Genomic DNA, 12,765 nt, shown 5'->3' on the forward strand with positions numbered 1-12,765 from the left:
AGTGGTGGGGGTCAAGATTCTGCATCGACTCTCTGAATCATTCAACGCATTTCAAAAATACAAATCATGCACATGGTTTTCATTCCAAACACCTGAGGAGATCATTTACCACTCAAACATGTGCATGTGAGTAGGGAACACACAGAAACACATGCGGACTAAAATATGACACAGGAGTCATGTAAGCTCTGCTGACTGCATTGGAGGAGGGTCAACTTTAGTTCAACATGACAGTTAGTCATCATTCTCTATCTATTGCACAATTATCTATCTAGAGGCATCATCAACGGAAACATCCTCTTATTGTGGCTCATGGAGGTGAGATCTCCAGTTCCAGCCACAGTGAGTCTGAGATGCAACACCATGCAGTAGGCCAGATACCTCTGCAGGGCTATTTCGCCAGCAGCCCAGGGCTTCGCGTCCAGTGCCCCTGTCTCCCTCGGCCCCCTCCCCCTCCATCAAATCCCTCTCCAGGATGCGCAAGGGACTGGCCCCTGTCAGCCAGCTCTCCAGGCCCACCCCCCCACAGGGGCTCAGACTGCGGGACAGACGAGGAGAGGGAGGGGAGAGCAGGAAGTCATCCCCCTGGGGCGGGGTGAAGGTGAGGTAAGGGGTGGCCGAGCCAGGGCGGGGTGGGTAGAGTGGGGGCAGGGGGAGGCGGAAGGGGAGGCCATTGGGGAGATGCAGTAGGGGCTGCCGCAGATGGGGGGCACGGGGCTGGCGGACATGGAAGGGGGCAGGTACTCGCCCCAGCGATAAGACACGGAGGGGAGTGGGGGTAGAGGAGGGGTTGGGGCAGCAGGGGGGCTGACACCCCCTATGGTCAGGGAGATCCACTCGGAGGAGATTGCGTGGACCTCGGGGGACACAGAGCGGCGGGGGGAGCGGGGGAGGGGCAGGGGGGACGTGATGAGCCGGTTGCTACGGACACGGTTCAGCTTATAGACCAAAATGACCATCCAGAGAGAAAGAGGGGAGGACGAGGAACAGAAACGTAAAGGAAAGATGATACATTAGGCATGAGAAAGAATGAACACAAATAATAAAGAAAAAAAAACCGGGAATATTACAGTGTCGAAGTAAACAAAAAAAAACAGAGACAAACTTGGAGAGTATGGGATTGTTGTATTCCTAGACAGACTGAACTCTACAAGAGTGTGCCATTACCTGAGGGGAAGCATTGAGGCTGCGGTGAGGTGATTGGCCAATGGGTGGGTCTGGATAATCCAATCCATTCTTGACTCTGGGTCGTTTGTGCACCTCTATGTAGGTGACGGGGAAGATACCCTGGCGATTGGACCCGGAGACCTTGCCCTCGTACCAGTTCTCATCGACCCTGCGAATTAGGATGATTCTCTCTCCCTGTAGACACATTGGTATCACGTTAGCTCATATGATCGCACATTTCGATGCATAGCATTGAATAACATAACATCAAGCACAAACTAAACACCAGCATGAACAAGATTTCTGTTAAACATACTGTATTCCCTGTATCATAACACTATGGTGTTACTATGTTGTAATACTTTGCGATTTCCATTTTGTATTACGCAAAAAGAGGAACAAATGTTACAACTGCTCCTAAACTCAATACCTTTAAAACCTTGTTCTTCTTTTTACCTTTCTAAATGACATCTCCACCACCGTGTCCCCTGTGAAGTTGAAACGTGCTATGGCCTCTCCATACTCCAGCACCTGCACTGGGGCACTCTTCTTTGGCTGGGCCTTCTCTGTGGGAGGAAGGAGCTGGAGCAAACATACACACAAAGCCCAAAATACAACAGTCAATTTCAATGCTAGAAACAAGTGTCAAGTTTAGGAGGGTATCAGTTAAAGTCAATGCAAGGTACCAGTGTCACATTCAGGAGGGCACACTATAGTAAAACCGCTTTGCGACAGGAAACAAATATCTGTGTTTTTAACGGACATGTTCAGGTAGCACCTCCCTGTTTCAGAACAGTTTCTTCTTACTGAACATGACTCCGGTGAATATCATTACTGGGACTCTTACTTAAACTTCTGAACTGACTGGTATCATAATAACCCTGCACTGACTAATCTATTTGGCACATCAGTCTGTACCGTACTATAGTGAGTTCCATCTAGTAAGAAAAGGTCAGAGTTCATTTTGAGTCAAAATACAGGAAGTGGTTGTACCTCAACATAACTCCGTGGGAAGATGCCGACTCTGCCGTGATGCTCCCCTTCGAACCAATTATTATCCACCTGTCGAATGATGTACACAATGTCTCCCTTTTGAAATGGTAACTCCCTGAAAAGAAGGGCAACAACAAACAGAGGTTAGCTATTGGATTCAACAATTTGCATTCATTTCAAAATGCAATATGAGCATAATGTCAAAGGCATCTGAGCAATATGACAAAGTACGGCAGAAATATGACCACATATCACCCACTTTAAATATTTCACTCAAAGACTTAGAATGACGTCTCCCCACGTGTAAATTGCTATGTGAGAATGGAGATTCATCTAAACCACCATCAGTCACACAAATGATACATAGGCCTACATGTTACAGTCACGTGATGATTACAACACACCAGTGTTTATATTTCACTGCAGCTTAAAAGTATTTTGTGCATGCTCTTGAAATCACTTATGGTATGTGTGCAAATGAATTTGACCCACTTTAGAGTCTCTGCTCTGAAGTCAAACCGAGCCAGGGCTGGAGTTCTCTGTAAACAAACAAGGCAAGGACTGTTAGAAAATAAACATGAATAAAGGAGACTGGACTCCAACGCCCTGTGACATGTACGGAACGTTGGTTATTCAGTTCAGGCTGGTCTTTCGTGCTGGGTTGCGAGATTCACACAAGACTATCTTCTGCTTTATGTTCACAGTCAATTAAAACCCTCATCTTCATACCCTTTAACAGTGGTGTAAAGTACTTAAGTAAAAAGAATTTAAAGTACTACTTAAGTCGTTTTTTGGGGTATCTGTACTTCACTTTACTATTTATATTTTTGACAACTTGTACTTTACTACATTCCTATTGAAAATAATTTACTCTTTACCCCATACACTTTCACTGACACCCAAAAGTACTCATTACAGTTTGAATGTTTAGTTGGACAGAAAATGGTCCAATTCACATATTTATCAGGAGAAACATCTCTGGTCATCCATACTGCCTCTGATCGGGCGGACTCACTAAAACACATATGATTTACTTTTGATACTTAAGTATATTTAAAATCAAATACTTTTAGACTTTTACTCCAGTAGTATTTTAGTGGGTGACTTTAACTTTTACTTGAATCATTTTCTATGAAGGTATCTTTACTTTTACTCAAGTATGACAACTGGGTACTTTTCCCACCACTGCCCTGTAGTAAGACATTGTTGATTCATAAAAGTAGAGGCACATGAAGAAAAAAAATACAATATACATTTGTTTTCTTCTCCACCGCTTATAATGCACTGCAAATGAACACTAACTTTGTTATTATATGCTTCCAAAACTGAATAAAAACATAAACAAATATAATCCAGAGTACTAATTTGTACTGGTTACGTACAATGGTAATTAGTTCAAATGCATAAATGTTTTTGAGTGCTTGATTTAATCTCTGAGCTCAGCTGGTTGTTACTTGTGCCCTTTCAGTGTCCCTGATCCACTGAGAATATTCTAGCAATGATCTGAATGAAACAGCTCTTGTGACTGTGTTTCTGTCCAGTGGTAAATACTGGGCTACTGTGGGCTAAAGTCAAACCGATAGAGCACTGCCAACAGAGGAAGCTGACTGATTAAAACGTAGTGCCTAGTGGTTAGAGAGCTGGCCAAGTAACTGAAAGGTTGCTGGATCGAATCCCCGAGCTGACAAGGTAAAAATTGGCCGTTCCGTCCCTGAGCAAGGCAGTTAACCTACTGTTCCCCGGGCACCGAAGAAATGGATGTCGATTAAGACAGCGTTGTGTTAAATACGGAAGACACATTTCAGTTGAATGCATTCAGTTGTACAACTGACTAGGTATCCCCCTTTCCCTTTTAAATGTGTGCCAGGGAATACACAGTGAACAGCAGGTTTATCATGATGATAATATATGTTTGGCAGATCTATTTAGCTGGTCACTGAAAATAGAGTAGTGGATGGTATTGTAGTGAGGTATGTTGAAATGGTAAATCACAGAAACATAACGGGGGAGGGATCAAAACTGTGTTGTGCAAGCAAGTAATGCTAGCTTATGATCTGCTTACCTATGTTGGGACGAGGGGGGGACGAGGGGGGATGGACGGGGGGGTTATATTGGCCCGCTAATACAGGACTAATAAAGGCCTCAGTACACATTCTTTATGAAGAAAGAATAAATATATATATTTTTTAATATACAGTACATACAGTAGTCGGAAGGTTGCCGATGGGTTACTGGCATTTGCGGGCGGGTGTGTGTGAACAAACAGCTGACGCACCACTAACGCACACACACCACCAAAATAGCTGTCATTTTGCACAATGAGAGGGATGGTACTGTACTGTACCTCTGATCCGGATTTCCTCTTGTCTGTGTCGTTGATGTTGATGTTGAGCAGGTCTCCGAAGCGTTCGTTAGTGATGAACTGGTGGTGGGTGGGAACGATTCCTGTGTGTCGCCTCGATGCTGTGTCAGCCTCCTCCTGCTCCCTCTTCAGCCGCCGCTGCTCTTCTAAGATTTTCTGTTAGGGAAACATACCATAATCTGCTAGTACATTTTTTGTATTTCACTTGTTCTTGTATGCCACATTAATAGTTCTGAGGACCACAGACATTTTCAAGATGAGGGTACAAAAACAATTTTAAAATTGTTAAAATATTTCACCGTTTTAGTTTACACTGAAACGTTTTGAGTTCTATTTCTTGTTCAAAAAGAGAGTGAAGCCCTATCCGGTTTTGTTGAGATGACTAGAAACTAAACATTTCAGAAATGATTAAAAGCTATAAAGAAATGTTACCTCTTTGTCTCCATGGCGTCTCCTAACCACCTCATCCTGGCCGTCACCAAGGTCTCCTTGGGTCAAAGCCTGGGACGAGTCTGAATCTAGTACGAAAAATACATTCATTATGTTCTGAAAATCTTAGAAGTGATTGAACATTTTCACATAACAAAATTCATCAATAATGCTGCTCTCAATATCTATAATATACACTATCGTTCAAAAGTTTGGGGTCACTTAGAAATGTCCTTGTTTTTGAAAGAAATAACATCAAATTGATCAGAAATACAGTGTAGAAATTGTTAATGTTTTAAATGACTATTGTAGCTGGAAACGGCTGATTTTTGTATGGAATATCTACATACATGTAGGCGTACAGAGGCCCATTATCAGCAACCATCACTCCTGTGTTCCAAAGGCACGTTGTGTTAGCTAATCCAAGTTTACCATTTTAAAAGGCTAATTGATCATTAGAAAACCCTTTTGCAGTTATGTTAGCACAGCTGAAAAAGGTTGTTCTGATTAAAGAAGCAATAAAACTGTCCTTCTTTTGACTAGTTGAGTATCTGGAGCATCAGCATTTGTGGGTTCGATTACAGGCTCAAAACGGCCAGAAACAAAGAACTTTCTTCTGAAACTAGTCAGTCTATTCTTGTTCTGAGAAATGAACAGTGAAGAGGTGACTCCGGGATGCTGGCCTTCTAGGCAGAGTTCCTCTGTCCAGTGTCTGTGTTCTTTTGCCCATCTTAATCTTTTATTTTTATTGGCCAGTCTGAGATATGGCTTTTTCTTTGCAACTCTGCCTAGAAGTCCAGGATCCCGGAGTCGCCTCTTCACTGTTGACGTTGAGACTGGTGTTTTGCGGGTACTATTCAATGAAGCTGCCAGTTGAGGACTTGTGAGGTGTCTGTTTCTCAAACTAGACACTCTAATGTACTTGTCCTCTTGCTCAGTTGTGCACAGGGGCCTCCCACTCCTCTTTCTATTCTGGTTAGAGCCAGTTTGCGCTGTTCTATGAAGGGAGTAGTACACAGCGTTGTACGAGATCTTCAGTTTCTTGGCAATTTCTCGCATGGAATAGCCTTCATTTCTCAGAACAAGAACTGACTGACAAGTTTCAGAAGAATGTACTTTGTTTCTGGCCATTTTGAGCCTGTAATCGAACCCACAAATGCTGGTGCTCCAGATACTCAACTAGTCTAAAGAAGGACAGTTTTATTGCTTCTTTAATCAGAACAACCGTTTTCAGCTGTGCTAACACAATTGCAAAAGGGTTTACTAATGATCAATTAGCCTTTTAAAATGATAAACTTGGATTAGCTAACACAATGTGCCATTTGAACACAGGAATGATGGTTGCTGATAATGGGCCTCTGTACGCCTATGTAGATATTCCATAAAAAATCTGCCGTTTCCAGCTACAATAGTCATTTACAACATTAACAATGTCTACACTGTATTTCTGATCAATTTAGATGTTATTTTAATGGACAATTTTCTTTGATTCTCCTTCAAAAACAAGGACATTTCTAAGTGGCCCCAAACTTTTGAACGATAGTGTATATATTTTTGTTTTTAGATAACCCTAACGCATTGCAATACCACAATTCCAATAGATGTATAAAGCATAGTTTGACAAAGCAAGGGAACTTGTAACATTGTCCCATATAAAACTAGTCATGCTCCAAAGAAAAGGTGTCATTTTCAGTATGATAAAGGAAAAATACACACACACCCAAAAAATAATGAAAAAACATACACTAAATGTACAAAAACATTAAGAATACCTGCTCTTTCCATGGCACATACTGACCAGGTGAATTGAGGTGAAAGCCTTATTGATGTCACTTGTTAAATCCACTTCAATCCGTGTAGATGAAGTGGAGGAGATCGGTTAAAGAAGGATTTTTAAGCCTTGAGACAATTGAGACATAGATTGTGTTCGAGTGCCATTCAGAGGGTGAATGGACAAGACTTAAGTGCCTTTGAACAGGGTTTGGTAGTAGGTGCCAGGCACACCGGTTGGTGTCGAGAACTGCAATGCTGCTGGGGTTTTTCATGCTTATCAGTTTCCCGTGTTTATCAAGAATGGTCCACCACCCAAAGGACATCCAGCCAACTTGACACAACTGTGGGTGTTCTGAATGTTTTGTACACTCAGTCTGTATTCTTGTACAGTATATATAGTAGCTGCGCTGTGTCATTGTGATTGTTAACTACTATACAAAGTATTTTTGAAGCACATGAATGTCTATCTACAGGATATGGGAGAGGTCAGCAGCAGAGCAGTTCATGGATCTAGAGAGTGGATCTTATAACTTCCATGATGGATCAGGAGGGCTCAAATGTGTTGTTGTTGATGAGCTAGACAAATATGAGCTGTTATTCATCATGGGGGGGGGGCAAATCACTATAAGGAAGATGTTCTTCATGTTTTGTACACTCAGTGTATATTCCCACATGCACGAAACAACAACAAACACAGTAACACACTATGACTAAGCTTTAGGGCGTTGTCGATGAAAAAAGGCAGAGAGAGAGAGGGGTTGACAGCTATAGAGGCAACAAATACTGTACAAAACATTCAGATACAATAATGTGACTATGATATGGTTGTTGTACAATGTGAATACATATCACCCATCACCAATGAGTGATCTAAATTCCACACTGACATGTTTAGTGCTTCATCCCAGTCATCACTAACTCTACTACGTTACTCATCTTGCTTCCCACCCAGCCTTTACCAATAGACATTGCACAGTGCCTCCAAGCAAGCGCCATAGTAAACCCCTATAACTCCCAACCTCTGAGACAGAAATCCATGTTTTATCACACAGAATAAACACAGGAAATGCCAATACCAGCTCTGAAGACATAAGAGGGAAGCACATAGTCTCTAATTGAAATACCAGTCCTCTCAGAATGATAGAATGGAGGATGCACATTTATTTACCTCAAAGTTGACAAAAACCAAATCCACAAAGCCTTATAAAAATACATGGTAACACATTACTTGAGGGTGTATACAGTATGCAATGCCATAACAATAGCCCACACCAACATTGCATGGCATTTTACATGAAATCCAATATATTTTAATCAAAATGAAGGTGTCATGCAAAGTTACTCAAGTGTCTTGTGATGGGTTGGTGGGAAAACAATTTCGTCAGGCAAGAAAATGAAAATGGAAGAACCACCAAAACCAAAACACCAAAAACTGAAATGGAGAGGCTGCATTGTCACTTTGTCACGAACCACAGAGAATAAAAAGATGGAAGGTGGTAGCATCACGTTGTGAAAAAAACAGACACAATGTGAGGAAGAAAAGTTTGGAGAATAAACAAAATGAGTGGCCATAGAGATCGGCACGGGTGTGTAGGAAGGGTGACACTCAGGTGAAAGTATGGGGAGGACATAGCCACCTCTGCGATGAGCTGCCAGCGGCTGCAGAAGATTCCCATTGGCGTCCATGCCTCCCCCATTAGTCAGGTTGTTGTCACTGTCGGTCGGCGCACCCTCCCCAGTGCCAAGCCTCTCCAGCACCTCCAAGGAAGAGAGACGCTGTGGGATGAGGGGCCTGGGCTCACTAGAATGGGTCTGTGACCTTTGACCTGCCATCACCTTAGTGGCTGAGAAATAATGTTTGGCCCGGTGAGACTGGAGAGACCTCTTCACCATGAATGGTGCAGGGCCCATGAGCAAGAGGTTCGCGGGGGGAGAGGAGGAGTTCTTTATTTTCTCCCGGTTGGAGAGTTTGTCCTGCTGAGCTGAGGCCTGCTGCTGCCTCTCATGCCGCCGGATGGTGGTGAACCGGGTATAGGAGGCTGGGCAGGAGCCTTTGCATTTGCTGCTGGGTTTAAGGTGGTGGTGGTTGTGGAGGTGGTAGTTGTGTGGGGGAGCAGATGGATTGACTGGTGCTGGGGGACTGTTTGAGGTTCTGGAGAAAGTGACCACTGGGGGTTTCACTTTTGGTACTGGTGCTTTCTCTGTGGAGCCGTGCTGCTCTATCTCTACCTCAGTCCCAGAGAGAGACTCGGCTCGTAGGGTGTCACTGTACTCCGAGGATGCCACCTCCTCCACTATCTCGCTGCCTGATAGAGAGGCCTCGTCTTGGGCTGCCTTGCCCTCCGTGCCCTCCAGAGGGCAGCCCTCTGTCTGCCCAGGCTCAGTGACCAGCAGCATCTCAGCCGAGACGGCAGACACCATGAAGAGGTTGGCGGCGCCGTGGTTGTGGGTGGGGCCAGTGGGTAGCGTTGGCATGGAGGAGGAGCGTGTGGGAGTCGGGCTGGAGCGCTGGATGATCAGTTCAAACGCCGACACCCTTGACGACACAGCGTCCCGCCGGGGAATGTTCCCCCCTGCCTCGTCCCCCTCCCCATCAGTTTCATTGATCCCCACCTTTTCAAACAGGGAAGTCAGGCTACGGACACTCCCGTGGGGGCTGGAGCCCGCCGAGTAGGAAGGCCTCTGGATGCTGTGCATGTTCCGGTACAGGGTGGAGAACTCTGCTGTGCACCTTCTAGTCTCAGGGTTGCCATTTTGAAAACCAGTCTCAGAGTCAAGGGGGAGATCATTGGAGTCTGAGTCTGTGTTTGAGTGTAGTCCGCTCTCCTGGGCCTCTGCGCCTGTGCTCCCTGTGTATATATCCTCACAGCTGTGTGCCTTTGGGTGCCTGGCAGGCACAGTCCTCCTGTCCTGTCTGTCACCACTAGGGGCCATCAGCTTAGGTTTGAACTTAGAGGGGAGGATTTGGGGTATGCAGGCTTTGGCGGCAGATAAGGGCTTCTTATTTTTACACTGGTAACCTAGGGCATTACTGGCAAGAACTGATCGACTATTTACAGAAGAGCAGGGTGAAATTATATAGCCATTCCCACCTTGATAATCCACTGGCAAGCATGCAGAACAACAGAATAAACAGCGTGTTAGGTTACAATGGTCACAAATTCACACACACTGAAAAACATACAGGGTCAACACATTTCTAAGGTTCCATCAAAAGTTGATGGGAGGGAGAAAAAAACTTGATTCATTTCACATCAAGTAACAAATGACTTTGCTATAGTACAAATGACTGTTATACAACAAATTACTTTGTTATACAATTAGTAATGACACTTGTAAAATGCTTTGTTTTTAGTGGAGCAGTGAAAATGTTGATTTTGACTAAGTGTGTAGTATTTTCATTGGATCTGATATGCTTATTCAATCACAATCATTCAGAATTAAATTAGTAGTGATCGTAAGCAGCAACATAAAATAAATGAAAGAACAGAAAGGGCAAAGAGCAGGGAAGTATGGCATGCATGAAATGCTATGTGATGTAATGTTGGTAAGCTTGTTGTTCGAGTGAAACACTGGACTTCATTTTCTAATATTTGCCTCTTGAACCTCACAACAGAGAGCTAGCTTTGAAAATGTGTATTTAAAAAAAATGATCCCGTAAACAGTTCATACCGTACGTGTTCATAAGAAATACAAATGACTCTATAAGCTACTTGCCTATCTACGCACTACTAAACACAATACTTACGAAATAAGCCTCAGCGTTGAGGAATTAAACCCAAAAAGCCCTTCCTTCTCAGGGACCATCACGGGACACAGTCTCAAATAAAACGGTTAAAAAACGACAAGGTCGTTCACACCCCTGTGAGCAACTACAGCATAATATTCAGCAAGACACACCTGCTGTGATGAGTAAGCTATGGTTGACTCTCACCTAAGTAAGCAATGTGCTAGTAATGCCAAGTACTGCATGTGCTGTTTCTACCACAGTAAGGAATGACATATCACAGTAGGGAATGATGACACATAACTGCCATCAGCTGTCGTGAAAGTAACTCTACAAGTATTCCAAATTCTAAATAGCAGTATTCTTATGAGTCTGTCATTTTGGCTCAGTCATATATGGCAGACCTGCAATATCCTCGGTGTCCTGTTTGAGCTCCACACACTGAATAAGTTGAACGCTACTGTTATTTACATGGAAATGACATTGTAAGGGGACGTTACAATCTTAGCCACTAGAACAGCCTGCAGGAAGCAAAGTTTGGTGACAAACAAAGTGTTCCATTATTGTTTGAAAGAGCACGAAGCAGAACCACATGATGAGTTGCTTCTTTGTCTCTGTCTGCACTTTATCTTGCTCTGTTGTACTGTAACTGAGTGTCCACAGAGCTACGGTGGTGTGTCTCTGGCTAGCCATAACGAGAAAGCGTGCTAGTCAGTTGACTAAGTTTGCTCAAGATAACTCTGGGTGGAATTCTCTTTACAGCAGTTTCCACTATTTTATGGAAAAGGAACTTCAGTCAAGACTTTTATAGTATAGGGACTTGAACTGCAGTCAAGTCATCTGGTAACTTTGTTTCCCCAATACAGTAGGCCAACTAGCCATCTAAAATCATTCTGTTGAGAACAAATATTTCTTATTAATTGAGAAGGGCAGAAGGCTCACATACAATAAGAATATAAAGAATACATTTGTGCATCTGGCAAAAAACTAAAACAAACTCCAAATGGACTGGCGTGATGGTGACTTCACCTAGCTGTGCCCCTTCCTTTCTCGTCCCCTTCCCTCCTTTCCTCTCCCTCTCCCCATCACATTTCTCTCCCCTGGTCATGTGCGCAGGAATTACTCCCTCTGACAGCTGACTTCCTCATTCCTGACCACCCTGCTACGTCCTTCTTGTTTATCTCACCCCTGTCTGGCCCAGCCGTGAAAACCAGAGTCCTGTTTATCTCCCCCTTTCCTCCCCATCCGTCCCCTCGCCTGGACCTTTGCTCCCTGGCTTAAGTACACTTCGGAGCCCTGCCCCTAAGCCTCTCCAACGACCGCCTGGCCTGCAGAGGCAAATAACTGAAGACGAGGGGAAAACCCAAGGTTAGCCTAATCGCCTTCATTCATTGATTTCGCAGGAAAACCTTCAACAGCCGAACTCTCAATGGATTTCCAAGCGGATATGGACAGTTTGGTGAAAGATCCATGATATCAATAATAAATAAAATAAACATCTGAGAAAAAAATAAATGCTGCAAGATGATTGGCCTCTGGTGTGAAAAGAATATGTGCGCCACTGAAGGACATTCAGAGTTAAAAGGAAACACATGTATCCCTGACAGACACTTTTATGGTTCATCATCCCCATAAGTCATTCAGTTCTGTCTGAGTGGTAAAAGAAATCTTTCAGAGTCACACTGTGAAGCTAGTTCAGTTCCCCCCGATTTACTGGCAGCATGTGTTGAGTGGTGGAATCCTACCTTTAGAGGAGGTGCTGGCATGGCGCTTGTTGAGGGCCCGCAGACCTTGCAGGGGAATATCACCGCCCTCCAGGATGCTCTTGTAAACATAGCGGTCGCATTCTGGAGCCGCTGGCTCGCTGCCAGACGATACTTCGTCCTTCTCCACCTCGCTGTGTCCGGCCTTACACCCGGAGCTAGATAGGGGTGAGAAAAACAGGGAGTAAAGAGTGATTCAACCTGAAAAGCAGCTTTACTCAGAAAGCCTGATTAGAACAGGACTACATGTTTACACAACCAGCTACTGTAGCTAGAAAGGAGCATGCCTGAGTACGTACCAGTGTGGGCAATTAAGTGCAGTCTAACTGAGTTAAAAATGTTGCATAAAATGCATTTTATGAAAGGATAAAGAAGCATTGCATTTGTATTTACGCAATTTTTGCGAGTCGCAATATGGTGCGACTTATTTTGAACATTCTGTGGTTGATTCCTTGTTGATTCAGCCTTTTTGTTTACTTGTATTATGGGAACATGAAGAGTATAAAGACGCTCTCATATAAGAATGCTTGGAATTTGGACCTTGACGTTAA

General features: G+C 43.8%; 1 protein-coding gene across 12 annotated transcripts in view; it reads right to left on the reverse strand.

Annotated features, from left to right (window-relative positions):
* Positions 1-12,765, reverse strand: part of LOC106576818 (sorbin and SH3 domain-containing protein 1) — a 79,506-nt gene that overhangs the window by 8,213 nt on the left and 58,528 nt on the right. For 11 of the 12 annotated variants that reach the window (XM_045700702.1, XM_045700706.1, XM_045700704.1 and 8 more), the window contains 8 exons: positions 12,197-12,372; positions 8,362-9,828; positions 4,955-5,040; positions 4,505-4,678; positions 2,653-2,699; positions 2,161-2,275; positions 1,624-1,749; positions 1,168-1,362 (listed from right to left, as the gene is read on the reverse strand). In XM_045700702.1, the coding sequence (XP_045556658.1) occupies positions 1,168-1,362; positions 1,624-1,749; positions 2,161-2,275; positions 2,653-2,699; positions 4,505-4,678; positions 4,955-5,040; positions 8,362-9,828; positions 12,197-12,372 (2,386 nt within the window). Of the gene's footprint in view, positions 1-403; positions 939-1,167; positions 1,363-1,623; positions 1,750-2,160; positions 2,276-2,652; positions 2,700-4,504; positions 4,679-4,954; positions 5,041-8,361; positions 9,829-12,196; positions 12,373-12,765 lie in introns of those variants that run through there. The other variant, XM_045700705.1, reaches the window with a different exon arrangement.

Source organism: Salmo salar, chromosome ssa18 (assembly GCF_905237065.1).
Source record: "Salmo salar chromosome ssa18, Ssal_v3.1, whole genome shotgun sequence".
Taxonomy (NCBI): Eukaryota; Metazoa; Chordata; class Actinopteri; order Salmoniformes; family Salmonidae; genus Salmo; species Salmo salar.